Source organism: Morus notabilis, unplaced genomic scaffold (assembly GCF_000414095.1).
Source record: "Morus notabilis unplaced genomic scaffold, ASM41409v2 Scaffold112, whole genome shotgun sequence".
NCBI classification, from domain to species: Eukaryota; Viridiplantae; Streptophyta; class Magnoliopsida; order Rosales; family Moraceae; genus Morus; species Morus notabilis.
Window position 1 is genome coordinate 463394 of NW_010367100.1, and position 13067 is coordinate 476460.

At 35.0% G+C, this 13067-nt stretch overlaps 2 protein-coding genes across 2 annotated transcripts; both read left to right on the top strand.

Moving 5' to 3' along the window:
• Positions 1-2578: 2578 nt before the first annotated feature.
• LOC112094236 (metalloendoproteinase 1-like) lies at positions 2579-3571 on the top strand. Its single transcript, XM_024174632.1, has one exon. It carries the CDS (start codon positions 2579-2581, stop codon positions 3569-3571), a length of 993 nt encoding a protein of 330 aa, XP_024030400.1.
• Positions 3572-7432: 3861 nt separating this feature from the next.
• On the top strand, positions 7433-8566 carry LOC112094238. The gene is made up of 2 exons (XM_024174637.1): positions 7433-7613; positions 7950-8566. The coding sequence occupies exons 1-2, from the start codon at positions 7467-7469 to the stop codon at positions 8373-8375; spliced, it is 573 nt and encodes a 190-aa protein (XP_024030405.1). The 5' UTR covers positions 7433-7466; the 3' UTR covers positions 8376-8566.
• The last annotated feature ends 4501 nt before the right edge of the window (positions 8567-13067 follow it).

Below are 13067 nucleotides of genomic sequence, written 5' to 3' on the forward strand. Positions count from 1 at the left end.
GTCATAATTTAAGTTTTATTGTTACAATGTTTTTCTCATAAAAATTTAAATTCATTTTTTTATTACAATATTTTTCTCTCACATACACAACTCAAGTCATAACTCAAGTTATGACTTGAGTTGTGAAATGAACACACCCTGCAATGTTTAAACATTTATTAATATCGGTCAATAAATTAGTCAATTAGGCATTGATCACCAAGTGATCAATCACTATAATTAATCATTTTTAAGAAATAGTATTTTCTAATATAAAACTTGAGTTTTGAAAGTTTTATAAGCATTAACTTTTAACTGATGTGACAATTAAATTTTGAATGATGTGGCAATTAACTTTTAACGTGGCATAATTTGATTTGTAAGAGAACAAAAGGGACGACTGGAATTTTTTTTAGCAACAGATCTCAACTCTTTGGGAGATAATTATTTATCGTTCCTAGCTCTGTCAATAAATATGTATGTATATATAAATATGTATGTATATATATATAGATATATATATAATATTATATATATCACAGAAAGCACAAGAAAGCGATATATGTAATATTATATATATATATAATATTACAATATATATATATATAATATTACAATATATATGTGATATATATAATATGTGTGTGTATATATATATATATAGTTATGTAGACACGACGCGCGCGTAGTGGAGTATATGCATGTAAGTCACGGACGTACGTATTGCCTTGTCAAACGGGAGAGGCATGCACTCTGAACTTCTAGAGGGTCTTGCGTGCTTTCGATTTTTGTATGCTACTGCAATTAATATTCAAGTTATTCTTTCCACCTTAATTTGACTTTTATTTGAGTGAGTTGTGACTTCCTGTTCTTATTATCAGTTCATCCTCTGCTCGGTTTCTTTACCAAAAACTCTGCGTTTGTCCGTTTGATCTATAAATTTGAATGGAAATTTAATTTTTAGAAGTGAAAAAAATTATATTGAGAAGTAGACAGAGACTTAAGTCTCGTTCGTTTCGCTAGTTCGAGTTTTTAACTTAGTAGAAAAGTGAATTTATGTGAAAAAAAATATTGTAATATAAATTTAAATTTTTGTGAAATAAAATGTTGTAGTAAAAATTTGAGTTGCGATTCAAATTATTAATGAAAGAAGTCTTAATTCGTCCTAGCAAGAAGAAAACTCTCTCCTTGGCTTGGTTTTTCGAGGCTCGTGACGATTAATATGACTAACCATTTTTCTTTTTCTTTCGACTTTCTGAGAAAAGACATGTTAATTACCAAGAACTCCGTGAATGACATTAGTGGTAGGGGGAAGAAAACACTCCTTATTTTTGTCCTAGTTAATTGTGAGGATCTTTAATAATTAGGACTGATAATTTCTCTTTCTTTCAACTTTACAAAAAGTATTTGATCAGTAATCATGTCGCTCGCAATATTAATAGGAAAATTAGGTTAGACGCATTATAAGTAATTTGCTTGCAAAATATTGCCAAATTTACTATACCGTATATATGCACAGTACTGGTTATTAGTTGATATTTTTTGTAGCAAAAACTAGCTAGCACATATAAGTACTATACAATATAGTTATTGTTTTTGGCATGCACGGACAACTTACTAACACAAATATAAATATATACAAATAAAAATTATGTTTGGGAAATCTATATTTTTATGACCTGCATTTTGAGGTTGTTAAAAAAATTATACCTAGCGTTTTAGCCTGTTGCACTTTTTATCTTTTTGAATTGTCAATTTATGCTCACCTTAATTTCTCTTCCGACCACCCATTTTTGACATGTAAAATTCTAAAAATATCTTAAATAAGAAATCATTAATCTGATAGAAGTAATATGTCATTAATCAGAAAGGGTTCAAAAGAGTTAGAATTTCACAGGTCAAAGTTGTAAATAGTTTACGGAGAAACGCTATGAATTGGCATGATGAAAGATCAAAGTGCAATAGTTCCAAATATATGTCAGCTTGTTTAACAACCTCAAAAGAAAGGGTATATAAAAATGTATGTGTATGTGTGTGTTTGTGTATATATATATATATTATATTTTTTTTTTTTTGGACGACAAGTATATATTGGGGTCTCTCTGTTTTTTTTTGGTCTTTTTCTTTTCAACTAAATATCCAAATTAGTCTTACAAATGTGGACTTAAGTCGGCAATAATAGAACCAAGAACAGATTAAGATAAATTAGTTTTTGCAAACACATCATCACTATTAATTGACAATTAAATAAGACGTAATTAAGTAAGCTAGAAATTTGTATCACAGAAGCACTACGTTCATCCGCTCTTTAAAACAAATAAACAACATATAAAAATTAAAAAGCTACCATCCAGTCAGATAAGAAGAAATTTCCTCTTAATTTCTAGGGCAAGACTATATTTAAACGTTCCTTTCACGTTGTACATGCAGTAAATAAACGAGCTAGTATGAAAATGAGAAATATTGGTTTACATTGTTGTTTTGTACCAACTTCTAATTTGTGTATATATAAAGGCATGCAAAGAGTAGCCAAAACACAACACAACCAAATTAATTACTCAATATCTTCCATATCTTGCTAAAGTATAAATTAACCAAAATGGCCCCAAAAATCTCAACTTTGAGATCAATTATTTTGCTTCTATTAGCATTAATGCTCTCTTTAGTCACAAATATCCAATCCAAACCAAGCAAACAGAACGCCTTTGAGTTTATCAACAACGTGAAGGGATGCCATAAGGGCCAAAACGTCTCCGGACTCCACCACCTCAAGCAATATCTTGAGAACTTTGGCTACTTGCACAACGATGACGTCGTTCATCGCAACCACAAACACGATAACAACGTCGTCGCCAACAACCACGCCAACAACGACGTTTTCGACGACGCCTTAGAGTCCGCCGTCAAATCCTACCAAAGGAACTTCCACCTCGAAGTCACCGGAACCCTAGACTCCGCAACAGTGAAGCAGATGACCATGCCAAGATGTGGGATCCCGGATGTCATAAACAACAACAACACCAAGAAGTCAACCTCTTCTGATAAAAAAGTATACAAAAATCGCAAGCTCATAAACTTTGTCTCTCACTACTCTTTCTTCCAAGGAAACCCTCGTTGGCAAAAATCCCGCTTGACTTACCGCTTCCGTTCGAGCGCATCGGCGGCGCCCGGGATGGAGAACGTAAGGTCCGCCTGCGCAAGTGCGTTCCAGAAGTGGGCACGTGTGAGCCACTTCACGTTTGAGGAAGTGTCGTCTAGTTCACAGGCAGATATTGAGATCGGATTCCACGGCGGCAACCACGGGGACAACTATCCGTTCGACGGGTTCGGGGGGACTCTGGCCCACGCCTTTGCGCCGAGCCGCGGGTGGCTCCATTTCGACGCCGACGAGTCTTGGAGCGTGAACCCGGGTCGGAACCAGGTGGACTTGGAATCTGTTGCGGTGCATGAGATAGGGCACGTTCTTGGTCTCGGTCACGAGCCCAACATTCCTAATGCGATCATGTATCCGACCTTTTCCTATGGGGCGACCAAGAGGGATTTGCATGAAGATGATGTGAGAGGAATACGTGCTTTGTATGGTTTGAATTGATTGGATATTGGATATTATAGGTTATATATATATATATATATATATATATATGCTAGTTAAGAGTATTGGCTTAAAATACTCCCCATATAATATATAATAACTTTCTATGATGTTCTCTACTTTTTAGAAATACTATTGTTTTATATTTATCACCTGTAAAATTTGTTTTAAATTTAATCAAAAGTTAAATTAAATTAAAAAAGTAATATATATTTAACTGTTGATGAACATGGAACACTAGTGTTTAAAAAAAAAAAAAGAGAATACTGAAAAAATTCTCTATATATAATCATACATAATATAGCGAATAAAGGCCGATCATAGTGTCGAAGTGATTATGGTTTAAAATGTACCAAAACCCTTTATAGGTTTGCGTTTATTGTTCAAAATTATATGAAAGAAGATTAATGCTCAATATCTGGCGTTCAACAAAACTTTAGTGGAATGAAAGAAATAAAGTGATCCACAACAAGATTTCAAAGTTGAACCATCTTTAGTGTGTTTGGTCTTCTAAGACCTCGTTTATTTTGTTGATTCAAATTGAGAACTTGAATTGAAATGTGTATTCATTTGAGAGAAAACAATGTAGAAAAAAAAAGTTGAGAAATAAAGTGGTCCACAACAAGATTTCTAAGTTGAACCATCTTCTGCCTGCTTGGTCATCTAATTAGGCATCGTTCTTTTTATTGATTCGAGTTGAGAATTTGAGTTAAAAAGTGAATTATCATATGAGAGAAAACACTCTAAAAAAAAGGTTGAATTTGAATTTTTATGAGGTAAAACACTTTAACAAAAATTTGAGGTGAAATTTGATGTAACAAAACAACATGCCTTAATTTTCTTGCAGAATTTCAATCAGTCAGAATGAAAATTTCTCTGCTTTCTTGACTTGCTAAGTCTCTGTCAAGGTTTGGTTTCTTCCAGATCCTACCCATTATAAAATCAATGTTAACCACATGGGGGTGAACCCAAATTATATTAATTAATTGGCTGCTCTAGCTATCAATTTTGGCAAGCTTTGAAGCCTTAGCTCTCATTACCAGACTAATGGGCAACATATTGGCCTGCCCCTACAAAATATTTATAGTCGTGAGATTCCCTTGAAGTTATCCAAGCAGTACTTAGCAATTGTATTCAGGATTTTTTTCAGCTGAACTTTGGGATTCAAAATATCTGAACCAAGTTAACAAATGTCCTAGAAAAGTTTGAAATGTTGTTCTTTTGAAGTGTAACTTGAGTGTAGTTTTTGAGTTGAATTTGAGTTATAACTTGAGTTGAAGTTGTAACTTGAATAAAGTTGAGTAAAGTTAAATAAAGTTGGAACTTAAAAGAACGTAAACTTGAATAAAGTTGTAACTTAAATTTAAACTTTTTCTGAGTTTTGTTACAAAAGAATAACCCCTTTTGTTTGAAGTTTCGGTTCAAAACAATAAAAATAAAATAAAAGGGCCGAGGTGTAAACTCAAAATAACTCTTAAGGTTTTTAATTTAGTTCAAAACATCAAATCCTTATTTTAAATCAAGTCTCAAAAAGTTTTACCAAACGCTGGTTTAACACAACTTTTTTGGTTTAAACCTGTAAACGACACCCATATTAATAAGTAAAATCTTTATTAAAATGAAAAAAAAAGTCTTAGGACAAAGAAAACCAAAAAATAGTGCAAAAAAAAAAAGGCAACCTATAAGGAAAAAAATCCAAGAGTGCGTTTGGAACTTGTTCTAAAATGATTTTATTTTTTGTATGAAATGGAAATGAAAACATTTTCAATCTCAGACAGAAATCATTTTTGAAAATGCATTTGGTAGTTTTATCAAGAAATTATTTTCAGTATAAAAAAACTCATTAATGTTTCTTTTTGCTCGAAAGAGGAGAAAACGAAAATAAAAAATAAAAAACAACTAAAAGTCGTTTTTCATTTCTCTCATATTTTACACCAAACTAAAAATTGTTTTCATTTCCGTTTTTTGTCTTTAATTGTGCCAAACGCCGTTTTAAAATCGTTTTTATTTTTATTTTTTTGAAAAACATGAAAAACAAAAACAAAGGACCATTCCAAACATTTTCTCATTTTAAGATTCAAAGAATTTGATTGAGGGTACATGCCTCCAGTCTATTATTCTAAGAAACCTTGTATGTTTTTTTTGTTTTGTTTTGTTTTTTGGTTTTTTTTGCTAAAATGAGAATTTCACTCAAAGCCAACAAAAAAAAAAAAAAAAACAGGCAAACAGAACAAAAGTAACGGAAACTTGTCTGTAACGGAATTTCACTCAAACCTTGTTTCTATTAGTTGGTCGTGTGATGTGATGGAAACTTAATTAAAAAATTGAACAATAAAACTAAAAGGGAATTATTTTTACAACTGTGTGGTTTAAAGTATAGTTCAAACTAATATTTAGATATGCGATTAAAGTTTAAATCTGAATAGGGGAATGAAATCTAAATTTGTGATTGGTAGGTGTGAAAATTAGAGAGAATTGACATCTTTTTATTGTTCAAAATAGTTTGAACAGTTTAAATTCATGTTTGGTAAGCACACGGTCCAAATAGTTTGAAACAGTTTAAATCGGATAGCTTAACTCAATTTGAATCAGAAATATAATTTGGACCGTGTGCTTACCAAACATGAATTTAAACTTGATTTATTGAATTGAGTCGAATTGAGCTAAATTTGTGAAACAAACATATCAAAAATTATGTAAATCACTCAATCGATTAACTCTTACGCATAATTGATGTCACATTTGGCTCATAATTAAATTCAAATTGTATTGATTTGAACTGAAAATTTAAGTTGTATAATTTAAATTGTAATTTTAACTGTGTAATTAAAGTATAAAACTAAATAAGAAATAAAATATGAATGTTTGTTTGGATATTTGCAGAGAACAGAGTGACTGACATGATTTTTACTATTCAAAATAGCCCAAAAAGAGGAGAGGTAATTGAACAGTTAAAGCTGACTTAAACTCACAGTGAGATGCTTATAGAGCTCAAATTATTGATTAACAAAAAGTGTTCAAGCATCACTCACCATTTGAATTGAGTTGAGCTTTAGTCTACTCTGTTAAGGGTGTTTGGTATGAGAATTCGTGTCATAATTCGTGGCTCGCTATAATATTTTTTTTCATAAAAAATACACGAGAATGATTCGAACTATGACACTAATATTCATACCAAATACTCTACCATCTATTGAAATACGGGAGAGAGTTGGATAAGCTTCTATTTGTCTAAGACTAATTTCGTAAACGTCTAATTTTGTATTCTAATTCAACATGCTTAATAAATTTTAAAAAGAATTCATTTCACATTCTTAACTATGCACTCTATTTTAAAGTGCCACGTATCTTAAATTGCTATCTCATATTATTTATTTATTTTTTCAGATAAATCTCATTTTATTTAGCAAAGAGAGAAAATAATGTTATCTCGTATTTAATAAAGGAAAAAGAAAATTTAAGCCGTAAGAACTTTTCAACATGGAAACAATAATTTTTATTTGAAATAGCCAGGCTATAAATCTCCATATCAATTAAATTGATTCTTTCGAGTATTATTTTACTGTCGTTTTCTTATTTGTTGTCGTTTATTGCTTTTTTTATTATTGTTGTTGAATATTTATGTTAAGTCGTTTTCCGTTTTTCTCATTATTCAATGTTCTTGTCGTCTTATCTATTGATGTCGTTTTTTGTTCTGGTATGTTGTGTTCTTGGTTATCGTCGTTTTCTCAGTGCATAACACTTCTCATTTCTCAATTTGTTATCGTCACTTTCCAAAATCTCGTCTAATCTCTCTTATCCTTCGTCTATATATATACCCTCTCATATCCAAAGCGTGGGAGAAGCCCCTACCTCCGTCCTTTCCCGCCAAAGAGAAAGAGGAAAAAGAGAGAGAATGAGCGAAAACCAAATGCTTCAGAAAGAAGCTTCGCGATCTTCAAAGCCTACCAGAATCAAGAAGAAATTCAGTGCTAGAACTTTGATCTTCGATTCATCTCCTGAGCTTTCTAAGCAGAGTCGCAATGGAGACGACATTGCCAATGTAAGGCTTGCATTTTGATCTTATTTCTAGGACTACTTGTCCTTCGAATTTTGCACTTCGATCTGAAAATTCTGTTCGAATTTTGGTAGCTTTTATGTGCTTCCGATGTGAAATGTGGATTATTCCTTGCGAATATTTGATTTCGGTTGACAAAATAAAGAACAGAACGAATAACCGATTTTCTTGCGTTGATTTTGATTTTGCTCCATCTGATTCCAAAAGCATTTCTGTTTGTTTACCGAAAAAGAAAACGCAGGGAAGTGAAATTGAGTAGCGGAAATTGATTATAGTTGATTCGACTTTGAAATTCTCGAGTTGTTCCTTTCTGTTTCGTAGAGCATCACGCGTAGTCTGCCTGATTCAGATCTATCAGTTTCACCTGAAAGCTCGCTTCACTCCGAGCTAACTCAGTCGTCGGAAGTCAAATTAGACCTCGTCTCCGAAGCCGTTGGCGATTCGACAAGCGTTAACTCCATGGAGGCTGAGATCGTCATTGGTCTTCTCAGGAAAGCCGTGTCTCAGGTGTTGAACTCCCCAGACATGGCGGATTCTCAATCTAGGAAGCTTCTGGAAGCACTGATCGATATTGTGCTTGAGATGCTCCAAACGGCTCCTGACGAGGGAGACCGAATCACCAAACTCCTCCATGCCAAAACTCGCATTGTCTTGGTCTTCATCTTGCTCTGCATCTTTGCCACGGCGGTTACTCGGATCTTCAGCTCTGGATCGCAAAGCTCTTTCGGCAAACCTCTTCCAACTTGAAATCTTGCCGTTGCCGGTATAGTCATCGTTGTGTGGTATAGGTTCGTTGAACAGCTTTATTAATACTAATTGCTGGTTTGCTTAATTTTTTGAAGTTTGTATAAGGCACATATCATATAGGAGCTAAACAAAGAGGAGGAAGGGGGCATATTAGTTTAGAGCTAAATATTTTGATCAATATAAAATAGGAAGGAGGCATAAATAGTTACTTGATTGCTTAGTTTTTAATTTCGTTATCTTGGATTTCCTTTGCTATTTGTCACCAATTACCAAAAGTAAAAAAAGAAGCTCAACTAGTATAAAATGATGCAAATTACAATGCTGTACTTATTGAAACAAGTAAAAAAAAAAAAAAAAAATGTTTGTTGGTTGTTATTATCATTTGTTATTTTCTTGGACTTTTGTTTTGAGATAAAACAGCATCAACATTAATAGGAATATTCGGAATTTTAACGGACACTATTTCGCGGAGTATATCCTCCAACCAAACAATGTTTTCATCAATCGAAAGAGGAAATTTCGCAGGTGTAGGAGGAGCTCTATTAGCCTCTCTATAAATATGCTTAAAGACACTTGAAACATCATACAACAACTTCCCAAACTCAGTCAAATCACACTGGTGAGAAAAAAAAAAAAAGGCAATGATGACATCTAAATCATCAGATTTTATATAATGGAGATCAATCCAAACTTTAGTAGCTTTCAACTCAGCTTCTCTCGATGAAAATTCCACCGGTTACCTTTTAGCCATAGCAGCTCTCATTTCAGCAGCACTGTTTCCAATTATGGCTCCAATTCCCATGGTCTGGTCTCCTTTAGAAACTTCAGCATCTACATTTCATTTTAAACTTTTCAATACCCGGAGGAATCAGAACTAGCTCCATTGGTGATAGTCTGAACATTCTGCCACAGCTTTGAACTCTTTAATATAATTAGGAGTCTATCCACTTGAGGAGGATCGACAACTGGTACTGATGGAAAAGTTCCATCTGTGAAGTGGAGTATGCTTGAAAGACCTTTGTTTGTGACAGATCCTTAATTTTCAAGTGAAGCAGAGATAAATCCTAGATCTCTCCGACTCTCTTGCAGCCTAACAAAACTATGTTTCACTGTTTCAAAAGCATCATAACATCCAGGACAGTGAGCAAAAGATAAAATCTTCCTTTTCTGCATCATTTTTGCTGGGGGAGTTAAAATTAACAGAACCTCTTACGCGAAGCTTTCGTTGACGCCGAATCTGAAGCAGATGGAACGGCTACACGAGAAGAGAATGCGCACATTGATGCTGATAAAGCCTTCCGTGTTTTTCATGCCTTTGTAAGTCACCCGAGGGAATAGATAAAATGGCTTCAACATTCAGTAGAAGTAAAAGAGTAAAGCAGCTTTGGTAAATCCCTTTTGACTTTCCCCAGTTATGAATTCAGAAACTGTATAGGATTCTGTGGTATTCCCGGCAGTATATGCTTGAATAAGCGAGGTCTGCGAATCCACGGATCTCACAGTTCCTTTAACTTGATCTCCGGCACCAATACAACATCCAAACCCTTCTGAAAACAAACTCTTTACCCCCATCAAAACACCGTCATTTAAGAGAAGTGTAATAATAACCTTGACCTGCTGATAAAAGATCTCGTAAAATCTTGCTTTTAATGCTGTCTTTCAAACTAATTTGGATTAGTCAACAACTTTCATGCCTGTTTAGCAAGTAAGGACTGATTACAAAGGAACAAAAGACCAAAATCCAATTCCCCCTTCTAACTTTGGCAGAAAAGCTTTGGATTAGTAAGTAAACCTAATTTGGATTAGTCAATAACCGTCACGCCTGCTTAGCAAGTAAGGCCTGAATAAAAGTGAACAAAATACCAAAATCCAAGTCCCCCCCTCAACATTGGACAGCAAAGCCTTCTCCATTGCAACCAGGGAATTCTGCTCCTCCTGTTACCCGAAAAACCAAGCAATGAGAGATTCAATTGATCACATAAAGATTTTGGCAAAGGAAAAACAAGGCTTGACATATGTTGGAGGCATGAATTTTGTACGTCGTTTCAACATGCCACGAAATTAGCATATTGTTCAATATGCCCCCAAAATTTAACTCCCTTTCAAAAGGGGTTCACGTTATTTCATATGTAGAAAAATTAAATCGACTAATGGCTTAGAAGCATTTAAGAACTAACACCAAAGATGAATTCCTGGCTTTTTAAAATGCCATAATTGTTAGAATATAATATTTTTTAAAATAATAAATTAGTAAAAAAAAAAAAAAAAATCAAAGAAAAATATCTATAAAATAAAAACCAAATGTGAAGATTAAAGTGAAAGTTTCACAGCTACATAATTGTGTTCTTGACATGTACCTTTACGGAAAAGAAAAAAAGGGTAATGTATGAAAGATGGAAACTCAGAAATTAATGAATTTTTGTTAAGTGGGTAAGACTTAACTTGGTGAGACCCAACATTTTGTGAGTGATGGGATTATCCCGACGGGATGAAAACCATTTTTGATGCAACTATTGTATGGAGCTCGGGTAATATTGTACTTAGAAAATGGCCAACGGCAAACTTATGATAATATGCCCATCTGACGTAAAAGGAAGGATCAAGAGGAACAGTCCAACCGATGAAGTCTCCTACGACATGTATGGCAGTACCATCTGTTTTTTTGCAAAATTAGTGTGGCTGCTGCCAGTATTACTATAAAAGATGGCGCGCGTGAGCCCGTTTAGTTAGAGAATTTGTTCTCTAATTCGAATCATGATTCACGATTCGCTACAGTATTTTTTCTCATAAAAATTACACATAAATCGAAAATAGTTCTAATCCATGAACCAAACGGGCTAATGATTTTCTCGCATACTATTTTCTACGAATTAAATGGAAACTTTGTGAATGAGGTTGGAACTGTTTCTATTGTTTAAATAGAATCTGAAATCCAAATTCTTGCCGCACGTTAAATAATTAACAATAATTATAATAATCATTTTTCCATTTAGTATTTCATTAAGGCTAGCAGGTAATTCCAGTTGTGTTGTCTCTTGGTGGATCCTTTGAATTTTGTTTGTCTTTTAAATAATAGAAATAACAAGTTATTAATTTATCCTATAATGTACGTCCAATTCAGAATTCAGCTTTAATAGGATTCTCTATATTTTAGAGACCTAACCATGTAAATTTAGTTATAATTTCCTTGTAATCAAAATATAGATCATAATGTTGACGGAATAATTAATACAACTTGTTGACGGTTGGATTTCACCAACAATAAACCCGCCGGATTACCCGCCGGATTACCTTAGGGTTACCCTTTGGATTACCGGCTTGTGGGTTTAATGAAAGTGTGGATTCTAGTTTGATTTTAGTATTTTTGTGTTTGTATGAACTGTATGTAAATGAACAAGAAGAATTTTATAGTGGTTCACTCTATAAAATTAGAGCTACATCCATTGTGTATATTGTATTTCTTTTGTGGAGGTTATAGTTTACAATAAATGTTATCTCTCTCTCTTGCTCTTTCTCCTCTGGAATCTCTGGTTCTCTTCCCTATTGGGGTCCTTCTTCTTTTATACTCGGGCTTCCTTCACTGGGTGGGTTTCCTTCGTAGGTAGGAACACTCAAGTGCTCTCCCTCTCTAGGCCCAGACATAGCCCACTAATTAGTACTGTTCACTCAACCAATTAGTCTTCTATTACGGCTCTGTGACTCTCCGTAATACTTTTCTGTCCCCTGGGGGGGCGGTTTGTAAACATGCAATTAATGCTGTCAGACTTCTCTTACTTTTGCACGTAACCCGTCGTGTCTTAAAGGGACGTTCCCCTCGTCGTCGGCGCTGTTTAACCTTTCTCGCCCTTTCTAGCGATCTTTTCTGCAGTCGAGGATCTTGTCGTGTTAACCCAGGCGGAGTCAACCGTCGACGCCTCATGGGGTCGTCGCCCTAATCATGGACTTCATCTTCGGGCTCTACAGCTGATCTTGAGGGAAACGAAGCGTCGAGGGTTGAGTGCTTGGCGGAAAGCAAGTATAGCCACGTGTCGTGGTGCCGTTGGTCCAGGTGTCTATATTTTCTCACACAACAGCCACCCCCCAGGTCGAGGGCTCCTTTCTTAGGCGGCCTCGAGCTCTAGGTTCGGTTTGTCCTTTCCGTGCTTCGGGTGTGGGAAATCGGTCCCGAGCCTTCGTCCGCAATGATGGCCTGGGTGCTTCGGGTGTGTAACCGTCACGTCGATTGGTTTGGCATAATGATGAGCATCCGTGTTTCAAGAAAACGAATATAGGCCGTTGGATCCGCGTCTTTTCGATTTTTCGCCCTTCCCCTTACCGTCAGATTCGGAGAGTGATCCCTGGCCGTTGGTCTTTTGGGGTTTTCATCCGACGGTTGGGGGTCTTCATTCCCGACTCTTTTAAATACTCTCCATGAACCCGAGGGTCATTTTTTCCTTCTTCGAAACTTCAAAATTTTTTGCCGCTGCTTTGCCAGGACATTCGTACTTTGCCGGAACCCTGTCTGCTGAACTTCCGCCTTCGTCCTTCCCGTCCTCCGTGGTGTACTACGAAACCGTCCCGGATATACTTCTTCACCGGTAAGTTCCTGGATCCTTTCTCTCTTTGCGTACTCACGGGGTTTCCCCCGTTGTGTACCAGGAATATGTAAACATATATGCAGAAAACGAGAATATATATTAGTTAAAGAGACTT